Source organism: Tripterygium wilfordii, chromosome 22 (genome assembly GCF_013401445.1).
Source record: "Tripterygium wilfordii isolate XIE 37 chromosome 22, ASM1340144v1, whole genome shotgun sequence".
NCBI lineage: Eukaryota > Viridiplantae > Streptophyta > Magnoliopsida > Celastrales > Celastraceae > Tripterygium > Tripterygium wilfordii.
In genome coordinates, this window is record NC_052253.1 from 3,197,295 (window position 1) to 3,207,944 (window position 10,650).

Here is a 10,650-nt window from a genome sequence, read left to right on the forward strand (position 1 = left end):
AGTAAATCCTGGAATAACTGAATAAGGTGATGTCATTTTCAGTTTTCCGTTTATTAAAATGAGCTGTTGCGTCTTTTCAAACAGCGCGAGTACGCACTTCTTCAAGAAAATAGAAAAACTTAAATTATTTTATTAATTTTTAATTCTAATTTGTATTTTTTTTTTCTTTTAGTTAAGAGAGGGAGACAACCACCGTTGTTGCGGGTCCTTCAGGAGAGAAATTTGTTTTTTTGTTTTGTTTCGAGTGTAAGAGAGAGAAAGAGAGAGAAAGAGAGACACAGAGATGGCGACTCCCCTGGAGATGGGATTTCAGTCTCAACACCGCCGCTACCACAACCACCACCACCACCACCTCCATTGCTACTGCTTTCAGTTCTTATACTCATTCATCTAGCACCACCTTCTACATTGCTGTTTTCGGGTATGTATGGCAGATCCTATTTTGTTACCGTTTTTGACCCTGCTTTTTCACCTCCATTACGCTTTTGTCCTCTTTGTATCTGTGCACTTTCCCCATTTGTTTGTGAATATTGCTTTCTCCTTCTCCAAGACATACAGATCTTCTTCTTCTCTCTATCTAGTTCGGCTTCAGCTTTGCTACATACACGGCTACTCTAACCCTAATCCATATATTTTCTGTCAATCTCCAGAAGAAGAACAGTTACAGTGCACTCGCAGCCACTGCTACAAGACAGGTATGTGTGTTGTCTTGGTTTTCAATTTTCGCTATTTTCTTGCAGATCTGTCAACAAAGGTATAGAAAATGACATCTTAGTGAAGTACTTGAAATCTGAGATCCCCTGCTATTTATACTTATTGTACATTGTCTAGTCTTTTGAGAGTTTGAGGTCAGCTAAATTCGTAAATTTGATTCTGGTACTTGTTCTATATTGTTTAATCATACGAGATCCTGCAACTTATACTTGTACATTGTATGTTGTTTAATCCTGGGGTTTTTTGTTCTTGCATTTGTGATACAATGTTTTGTGTTATTGGATGCTATAAATGTCTGAAAGATGAGATAGCGATGTTTAATCAGTTTTGAATTAGCTAAAAGGAGTCTATGCTGTTACTTTTTTAGCCCAATATCCCTTAATTTTCAGCTGGCTTTTCTCGAGTGCAAAAGAGGGCTACAAGGAGAAGCATCACAGAGAACTAGAAGTCAGCTACACTAATGCTGTAAAAAAAAAAAATTTAGAACATATATCACAATTTGGTAAGCCAACATTTCACTATGATAATATACTTTCAATAAACTGATTGAAGAATGATTCTCATTCTCTATCTTGTTTATCTTATTGTTTCTCTTCATCCATATTAACCAACAAGTAGTCCAAGGGATGGGCCAAACTGCCAAAGCACTTGCCCTTACAGTTGTCCAAAATCCTCCAAGCATGCAACCTAGTGGCCTGATATCTGCCTGTTGGCTGTAGCCCTATCAATGCCCATCAAGTTCATGCGATTCTCCAGGCCTTCTAAGTCTAGTCTCAAAGGCTGCGTATTGACTATGGCATGACCTTTTTTCTTAGCTTGTCAGTTATCAAGATTTTGTCCCAAGTATCTTCCTAGCTAAAGAAAGTAACCTTTGGAAAGATTTGAATGTTATAGAATCTAGATGCATGCATTGGAGTCAAGGAGACAAGACAGTTGCCTAGATGATGCTTTTCTTTGAGAAGCTCATTGTAACAGGATTTGATTGTATGATGCCCTGTCTTAGGGAGTTCCAGCAAATTTTATCTGCTAAATTTGTGGAGAAGTACATTCCTTCCATTTCTTCAGCCCCCTTACAAAAGAAATACCCATTGACCATGTGAAAGAACCTCTCCTTCGAAGGTTATCAATGACTAAAATTCTCTAGGATACCAGTTCACAAGTTACGAAAGCCACTCTGGTGGGAACTCTTGTTTCTCCAAATTTGCTTCCGAGGAAAGCCAGCTTGTACCACTTCTTTTGGATTGTAAAAGATTGTCATGGAAATTTATTGTAAGACTACCATACAGAATTAGTAAATTGCATCGTTTTTGAAATGCCAGCCACAAAGTGACTTCAAAAGTCAATTGGTGATTCAACTTAATTGATCCTATCTTTCAGTCACTCAAAGTATACTTTACCATAAATTTTACGAAATTTATTAGGCCTAATTTGGAAATCACTTACATCTTAGCTCAGTTGAAAAGTTTTAGGATATATTTATTTTGGCTCTTTCTGTTGTGTTTGTTTTGTGTTTATGTGATTGCGAGTTGCATATTTTTCTGTTTTTGCCTGTTTCCTTTGTGCACATCTATGATAGACAAGCTTAATTTAAATAATTTTAAAGTGTTTAAAGTGAATTTGTCATCATTTTGAACAATTTTTTTGTTTCAAGTTTAGTATGGATATGCTTTCTTTTTATAGGAGGACTCTGTGAATCGTTTCGACATCCTACTAGTTGTTGGTAGCCTGTGGTCTATTGAGTTTGTCTTCAAGAAGCGTGATGGGTTCAAGATACACATCCCATCAGCTCAGCAATGGGCTTTTTGTTTCTGGCCGTCCTGAGCAGCCAAAAGAAAGGACTCCAACAATGAGCTCAACAGCCATGCCCTACACAGGCGGGGATATCAAGAAGTCTGGAGAACTGGGGAAAATGTTTGATATTCCTACTGATGGCTCTAAGTCTAGGAAATCTGGGCCACTTACTAGCGCTCCTTCAAGAACTGGATCTTTTGGAGGGGCAGGTTCCCAGTCGGGATCGATGATGCCTAATGCTGCTCCTCGTGGTGGCTATACATCAGGACCTTTATCATCTGGAGGCTTGCCAACTGGCTCACTGAAGAAGTCAAATTCTGGGCCATTGAATAAGCATGGGGAGCCCTTAAAGAAGTCATCTGGTCCTCAATCTGGTGGAGTGACTAGGCAAAACTCTGGCAGTATTCCACCTGTTTTACCTGCAACTGGTCTCATTACGTCTGGGCCTATTTCTTCAGGACCCCTGAATTCATCTGGGGCCCCTCGGAAGGTATCTGGTTCTTTAGACTCTACTGGGTCTGTCCAAAAACACGGCTCATCTATTGCTCACAACCCTGCTGTGACTACTATTAGTCAAGATGATGACTGTTCTTTCACTAGAAACTTCCCGAAGCCCATATTGTGGTTGGTGATTCTGATATTTTTGATGGGGTTCATTGCTGGTGGTTTTATTCTCGGAGCTGTCCACAATGCCATCCTCCTCATTGTAGTTGTGATTCTTTTCAGTGCAGTTGCTGCAATATTCATTTGGAATATTTGTTGGGGGGAAAGGGCTATAATAAATTTTATTGCTAATTATCCTGATACTGATCTCAGAACTGCGAAAACTGGACAATATGTGAAGATCTCTGGGGTATGTGGAAAAAGAGAAAAAAAAAAAAGTCACCCTTATATATTGCTTGTACTTATTACTTAACTAGTATTTGTTTTTCTGAAATTGTTGAAGGTGGTCACCTGTGGTAATGTTCCCCTAGAATCATCCTTCCAAAGAGTTCCTAGATGTGTCTATACGTCTACCAGGCTATACGAGTATCGAGGATGTGGTTCAAAACCTGCCAACCCTACACATCGTCATTTTACATGGGGGTTGAGATCATCAGAGGTAACTGAAATTTGGCCTCATTTTTCAGATTGACATTTCAACTTCTCTACTCGGAATTTTTTGCATTTTCCTATGACCAATGCTTCCTACTTCCTCCTTTCTTCAGTCATTTTATCAATTCACTCTTACATTGCGCACCCCTTGGGAATTTGCAGTACCCTTCTCACTATTTGTTATTTGTTGTGAAATTTTTTATTTTCTTAGATGTAGGCAAAATGTTCTGACAGTTCTTATTTTGAGACTAGAGATTTCACTTATTGGACTTAAATTGTTTTGTAACTTCTGTTTATTTTGTTTGACAGAGGCATGTTGTCGACTTCTACATCTCTGATTTCCAGTCTGGACTGAGAGCATTGGTTAAGTCTGGCAATGGGGCAAGGGTGACTCCTTTTGTAGATGACTCTTTTGTTATTGATGTCAATCCCGAGAACAAAGACTCATCTCCAGAGTTCATGCGATGGTTGGGACACAAAAATCTCTCAAGTGATGATCGTTTAATGTCTTTAAAAGAAGGGTAAGAAACTAACTCCTGCTTAAGATTAAAGATTACCATGGCCATATTTGCTGTTCACTGTGTGTATCAGTTTTATGTTGTAACCTAAAGTGATACTGCCTTATAAATCAGTGTGTAGTTGGGACACTGCGTCTTAAACAATTTGGATAGGTAATATTCAACTGTGATGCTGTTTATAGGTACATCAGGGAAGGCAGTACAGTTAGTATGATGGGAGTTGTTCAGAGAGATGAAAATGTGCTTATGATTGTTCCTCCACCTGAGCCGTTGGCAACTGGATGGCAATGGACCAGATGTATCTTTCCAGCTAGCCTTGATGGAATTGTATTGAGATGGGAAGATTCGTCAATTGGTGATGTTATACCGGTGTAGTTAGTGACTGGAAACTTCCTGCATTTCCCTTTGCTCGAAATATTTTTGCTCCCTCGAGTATTGTTGATGGTGATGGCAGCTGTGGTGATGGTTTTGCAGTGATAAAAGTTCCAACTATGGTTGTTTTTTTTTTTTTTTAACATTCTTTGTCTTTCCAAATTTTCTGTATAGGTTTTGAAGGACGTGGTATTGTTTTAAGGTTTGGGTTGGCTCCATGTATTGGGGGATTTCTGTTGTTGTTTGAGCAGATAGCGGTTATGGAAGTATAATTGTAAAAAGTTTTTACTTGGAATGTTGTATCTGAAAATGTCATCTGTTTAAGCTGGATTTCACTATTTCCGTTTCTCAAACACTTTAGAGTTGCCAATGGACTTACTCCTGGGGATGGACTGGCTGGTTACTTAAGGGAATATGTTAGGCATGCCGCCATGCCCTCCTGCCAGATTTTAATCTTGGGGCAAACTTACACCTGTTTTAGGGCTGTAAAAATTTACGACAAAATCAAATTATTCAGTTAAATCGATCAATTTTCAAACCCTATTCAGTGAGAATCGAATGATTAACCGAACTAACAGAACGATTGGTTGGTCAAATTTTTGGCAAAAAATCGATCGAAACCGACTGTTTACTCTCGAGTTTTTTGTGTAAATGTGCCTTACTTGTATAATGTGGGTTACTATAGGGTTTGATGGGTATTTGATAGGGGTGTCAGAGCTCTACTATAATTTAGTTCACTCTTAAATCAGTAAAAGGGCTCAAAAATATTTTAAAAATATATTATATTGTGATCAGTTTTACAAATTGAACGATATAAATTTTTTTTAAAATGTAAATTAAAATTAACATGAAAAATGTACATAATATTTTTTTATTTATATATTCAGAATTATCGTACATTTTTCTAATAAAAATACATCGTTAGAATTTGGAATTGTCATTTTTACCTCCATTACATGGAATAGAGGGTTGGGATTAATAACATTGTGGGTAATTTTAGGTAAATGGATTGCAGTCCCCATCCCCACCCAAGCGCTACCAAAAAAGAAAGATTCAAATAGACAAATAGTGTCAGTATGCAAAACGTTGGCGTATCAGGTAGGGTTACAAAATTTGCAAGAGCCAGAGTCGCAATACAGACACAGAGTGACTGATAGCTGCCGACTACCTCCGCCCGTCTCGGCCAGCCTCCGCCAAATCAGCAGGTGCTTCACCTCCTCTGCTAACTGCTATTCCTCTTTCTAGTGAATCATTCTGATGTTTGTTTTTCTTATGCTTGAATCTTGTTCCATTTCCATCTATTCAAAAACAAAAAAGTTTAGTAATAAGAAAATTTGATGTTTCGTTCCTCTTTTTCCTCTTTTATTTGTGTAAAAAGAAATGAATTGGGAGCCAGATACTGGTGTTTGAAGTATTTATTTTGTTTATGCTTGAATGCTTGGTTTTGTATATGGATTGGAAAGCTTGATTTTGAAAGCCTGTACATACCTTTGCCTTCTTCTCTTCCATCGCTAAGATAGCCTTATAATTCAGCCATGCTGGCCTTATCGAGAGGCCTCATTTCTCGTCTGGCGCCGTATCAGTACCTCAGGAGATTCAGCACTGAAGGCTCCATCATTGATGAAGTACCTTCTCGGATTATCAAGCCGAAGCCTGGGGTCATGTCTCCTAACTCCAAGCGTACTGGGCTTATTGCTGTCAAGTGTGGGATGTCTGCTCTTTGGGATAAATGGGGAGCCAGGGTTCCGATCACCATGCTATGGGTTGATGATAATATAGTGTCTCAAGTCAAGACAGTGGAGAAAGAGGGCTTTTTTGCATTGCAGGTACCTTAGCACTATTAGAATTTCGTTTTTCATTTTCCAATCTTTTTCATTGATTTTCCAATTAGAGAATAGTAGAACTTTAAAGTTCCGCTCCTGCATTTGTTGCATAAAAATGCAAAACTTTTTCACAAATTTTGCCCGCTGCCTCTAGCTACTTACGGTTGAAATTTGGGATACGCATTTTGCATACGAATTAAAGTTTAAGTTGTTTTAGATTTCTTGAGAGTTTTGAAGTTGAACAGATGATGGTCTCGATTTGTGTGTGAGGTATTTTCGTGGGTCTTTATTTAAATGTGCAGTTGGTTTTATTTTATGGTCCTAGCTAGATTGGTTGCGGGCAGAAGAAGGAAAAACATTTGAGGAAGCCTGAAGTGGGTCATTTCAGAGCGCAAGGAGTTACTCTCAAGAGGAAGTTGAAAGAATTTCCTGTTACAGAAGATGCGCTTCTCCCTGTTGGCACCTCCCTCAGTGTTCGCCATTTTGTCCCGGGTCAGTTTGTTGACGTCATAGGAATTACTAAAGGAAAAGGTTTTCAGGTGACTCTTTTTCTCAAGTTCAATAATGTCTGTTGCTGAATCATTTACTTTTGGTTTTGAATTTTTGTATAGAGGTGCTTATAAGTTGCACGCTCACAAGCACCTTGTTGTTTATTGTAATAATTTCTCTTGCAGATTGTAAAGTCCACAACACCAAGACTTTGTTTTTAGGTTTCAGATGATATTTTGTTGTGTTTATTCCACTCCCGAAAAAAGTTATTCGTCATATTCTTCTTGTTTTGTTTTGATATTGCTTTGAAGTGTTTGTTGTACTCCTTGCACCATCTAGGGAGGTGGGAAATTTCTTTTTTCCCTTTTGTTTTGTTTTTTGTTTTTGCATTTTATGTTTATGGTTGAAAAATGAAAATATTTGTATCTGAATTGAATTTCTTTTTCTTTTTGGTCAGGGAGTTATGAAAAAATATGGATTTAGTGGAATGCCTGCAAGTCATGGTGCATCGAAATCGCATCGAAGTCTTGGCTCCACTGGTCAGAGGGATACTCCTGGCAGGGTATGTGTGCTTCCTTAGTTTGGTGAATCAATTAGTGGTTTTTGAACTAGGGATTGTGGTTATGGAAATGAAATCCATGCTAGTATCACAGAATTTTTGCTTTATTTACTTGATTTTATTTTTTAAAGTTTGAAAAGTAAAGTTTGATTTGTTTATTGCAAGAGCAACTGAAATATATGAGAATCCTCAAGTGGTAACCAACTAATTTTCTATTGAATTTTTGGTTGTTCAATGGATATGTGAGAATTTAAAACTCTGGCTTGAAGGCATGGTGTTAAGGAGCCAACTACTGAACTACCAGAGCTCCTCATTTTTGTTTCATGGAGTTATGTATCTGATCACAAGGCATAGACGGATGAGTCTTGTGCCTCCCTTAGCTTCCTTTCCATAGCTCCAATGTTTAAGTTATACTTTTACCAAGCTAGAAACCACCCATCAGCTTATCCCCATCAAGCTGAGAATGATGGTTATTCTGTGACTGGCCCACTTGAGGATTAATTGTGTGACTGACTCATTACTGGATTTGCAAAAGAAGCAACTACTAGCCATTGTGAAGGTTGTCAATGGTTGGAATCCTTTCCAAGTATTCTGCCAAGCATAGAAAGCAATCTTGGTATTGACTTTGTTCTTTAAAATTTGCTTTCAATGGAAATCAGGTCCTCCCCTTCGAGGTGATTCTAAAACGATAGATAAAAAGGATTTAACTTGCTAGGGGCTGCCCATCTTTTAGCTGACCTTTAGTAGTTTCAGATTTGGGTTAAGTTTTTATGAGCGGAATGTGTTTTGGGATAGATTATTGCGGATAGGCTATTTTTTAGTCACGAGGCAGACATTTGCATGAAGCTGGTAGAACTTTAAATTTTGTTTTGGAAGTTCTTAGGGACATTTTCCTTTGATTTGTTTTGAGGCTTGACCCTGTCTCTAATTAGTGGAAGCTGTAAGGCATTGGTCTTGGTTTTAGTGTTGATCATGCCTACCTCTTGTAGTTACTGGTTAATATATAGTTGATTCGTTATGTGTCCATCACTCAAATATATATATATATATATATATATATATATTTTTAGCTTCCAATATGGAGGGTGAGGTGAATGGAGAGAAGGCAAACATCAGAGGACAAGGATTATGTCATTTTTCTAATGACTGACAAATCAAACATCTTTTTTCTAATTTTCCCATATGTTGAATGAATGCATCTCATTGTTGTGGTCTTTTTTAATTGATTAGTGTGAATATGTGCATCATGGGATTGCCCTTGGGTTGTAATTGACAATCTACATCTTTTTGAACAGGTGTTTAAAGGAAAAAAGATGCCTGGGCGCATGGGTGGGCAGCAGAGAACGGTTAAAAATGTATGGGTTTACAAAATAGATCCAGCGAGGAATTTAATGTGGGTGAAAGGCCAAGTATGGTTCTCTTACCAAATTCTTTTCTCTAATATAAGTGCCTAAAAACTGAAGTGCAGGTTCCCTCTTCAAAAGTGTTTGCTTGCTGGTTATGATAAATGAAGATGACACTGCCATGATATTTGTCTCATGGAAGTGCCATTAGGCCCTAAGTTCAGCATTCATTTTTGTTTGTTAAAGAGACAGTTAGGTTTTTCTTCAGCTTCCTTCCCTGGGTTTGCTTTCTAGATGGAGGAGAGAGAGTGGCAGCGCTCTCTCTCATCATTTGTTTTCATGCTAACTTTTCAGTGACATCTAATGTTTACAGAGAGCAAGAAGAAAGGCATAGTCAATTACATAGATGATGGCCTAGCCAATTCGGCAAGTTCATTTTTATAAACCTTCCTTGAATCCTTCTTTCTGATCTTCTTGGATTTTCTATTTTTACAGGTACCAGGTGCAGAGGGGAACTTTGTTTTTATAAAAGATTCGGTTTACAAAAAGCCTGATAATTCAATACTTCCATTCCCAACCTACTTTTTGCCGGAAGATGATGAGCTAGCAGAGTTGGAACCTCTAGTTGCTGATCTTGGAGAAATTGATCCCTTCATGGTGGCAGATTAAGCAGGGTTTTATTTATTGAAGCTGTTTGCTGGTTGTCTCGATAATGCCTCGTGTGATTTAAATTTGGTGGATACAAAGATCTTGGAGGATTTTCATTCTAAGAATCAGATAAAGCTGCTACTTCAGCCTTTTATGCTTGCAGGATTGCTCAAACTTGTAGAAGGTTTCGTTTCAAAGTAGCTTGACCATTATTTTTCTTAAATTTTGGAACCATGTTTCTAAGTATAGAAACGCGAAGCTTTGGCAAGAAATTGATGCCGTCTGTAGCTCAGTGCATGTAACTTTATGAATATTTTGGATTCAAATCATTTGAGAATTGGCAAGTCGAATATATGCTTCAGTCCAGCTATTTCATACTGGTTTTTAGTTCGGATGTCCTGTTGCCAAATGATGAGGCAAATTGATACTTTTGCAGCATTTTTGAGCCCTTGTAGAGCTGGAGGTGAAGGAGGGTTGAGCGAATGGACAAATTTATGCAAATCCTGACTACGTCCCTGGTTGCGGGTTGATTTTTGCGTTTTTTTATTTGAAAATTGGAAGATTTGACTGGTGTTTATTGTCACAGGTCGATTTGATTGGTGTTTAGGTCAAGGGGTAAGGGCTTAGATGCATTTTTTTTCTTTTTCTTTTTTATTTTATTGTAGAGGATGTAAAGATGTGTTTTCGCCGGTTAGAGATATTGTTTTCCAACGCAAACACCACAAACAATATCGTCAGTTTTGAATCAAAGACTTGTACAACTTTTTATTATTTTTGGGCCATCCTTTTTGGTTCTTAGGCCCAAAAAAATTGTTCATCGTGTGAGACGGATGAAATTTTTATTTATATGCTATTCGATTGAATTATGTCAATATGAAGTGAAGATGAAGTGTTCAACACATTTTGGTGGTGTTGCATTTGCTATTGGTAGAAATCATGTATTGGCTATATATATGCAACTGAGCTATAAATGTCTTTGTCATACTTTGATCACCCAAAAAGATTTGTATAAGCTTGTAGCACAGTCACTTTCATCCAACAGGAAAAATATTAGTTCTCCGTAAAGGAATATGAGCATCTTCTCCTTTTTATTCCAGGAACCAACAAACAACCAGATCCAACGGTCCACGTTTCTCCTGACAAAAGGACCAAAACGAAAATAAAAGAGCGAGAAACCCACGCCGATGGTAATAAATGAAGATTTTAGGGTTTTTTTTAATTAAAATCTAATCACCCCACAGTTTCGTATATTCATATTTACAGACCTCCCAATTTTTCAAGCTCCGCATTTCTCACTA

At 37.8% G+C, this 10,650-nt stretch overlaps 2 protein-coding genes across 3 annotated transcripts; both read left to right on the top strand.

Moving 5' to 3' along the window:
* Window positions 1-223: 223 nt before the first annotated feature.
* On the top strand, window positions 224-4,828 carry LOC119990616 (uncharacterized membrane protein At1g16860-like). 2 transcript variants are annotated; one of them, XM_038836616.1, is made up of 6 exons: window positions 224-421; window positions 651-695; window positions 2,395-3,358; window positions 3,452-3,607; window positions 3,910-4,121; window positions 4,301-4,828. In XM_038836616.1, exons 3-6 carry the CDS (start codon window positions 2,474-2,476, stop codon window positions 4,491-4,493), a joined length of 1,446 nt encoding a protein of 481 aa, XP_038692544.1. In that variant the 5' UTR covers window positions 224-421; window positions 651-695; window positions 2,395-2,473; the 3' UTR covers window positions 4,494-4,828. The 2 variants fall into 2 exon arrangements, with proteins under 2 accessions (XP_038692544.1, XP_038692545.1); XM_038836617.1 differs by lacking the exon at window positions 224-421 and having other exon boundaries at window positions 492-695.
* Window positions 4,829-5,540: 712 nt separating this feature from the next.
* Window positions 5,541-9,729, top strand: LOC119990385 (50S ribosomal protein L3-2, mitochondrial). Its single transcript, XM_038836269.1, has 6 exons — window positions 5,541-5,695; window positions 6,024-6,316; window positions 6,643-6,852; window positions 7,260-7,364; window positions 8,657-8,770; window positions 9,200-9,729. Exons 2-6 carry the CDS (start codon window positions 6,026-6,028, stop codon window positions 9,371-9,373), a joined length of 894 nt encoding a protein of 297 aa, XP_038692197.1. The 5' UTR covers window positions 5,541-5,695; window positions 6,024-6,025; the 3' UTR covers window positions 9,374-9,729.
* Window positions 9,730-10,650: the final 921 nt, after the last annotated feature.

Bases quoted from the DNA above. Each gene is read 5' to 3' on its own strand.
- LOC119990616 (XM_038836616.1), top strand. From the start codon at position 2,474: ATGGGTTCAAGATACACATCCCATCAGCTCAGCAATGGGCTTTTTGTT. The intron at 3,359-3,451 runs GTATGTGGAAAA...AAATTGTTGAAG, and splicing joins AATATGTGAAGATCTCTGGG to GTGGTCACCTGTGGTAATGT. The intron at 3,608-3,909 runs GTAACTGAAATT...TTTGTTTGACAG, and splicing joins GGGGGTTGAGATCATCAGAG to AGGCATGTTGTCGACTTCTA.
- LOC119990385 (XM_038836269.1), top strand. From the start codon at position 6,026: ATGCTGGCCTTATCGAGAGGCCTCATTTCTCGTCTGGCGCCGTATCAG. The intron at 6,317-6,642 runs GTACCTTAGCAC...GGTCCTAGCTAG, and splicing joins AGGGCTTTTTTGCATTGCAG to ATTGGTTGCGGGCAGAAGAA. The intron at 7,365-8,656 runs GTATGTGTGCTT...CTTTTTGAACAG, and splicing joins AGAGGGATACTCCTGGCAGG to GTGTTTAAAGGAAAAAAGAT.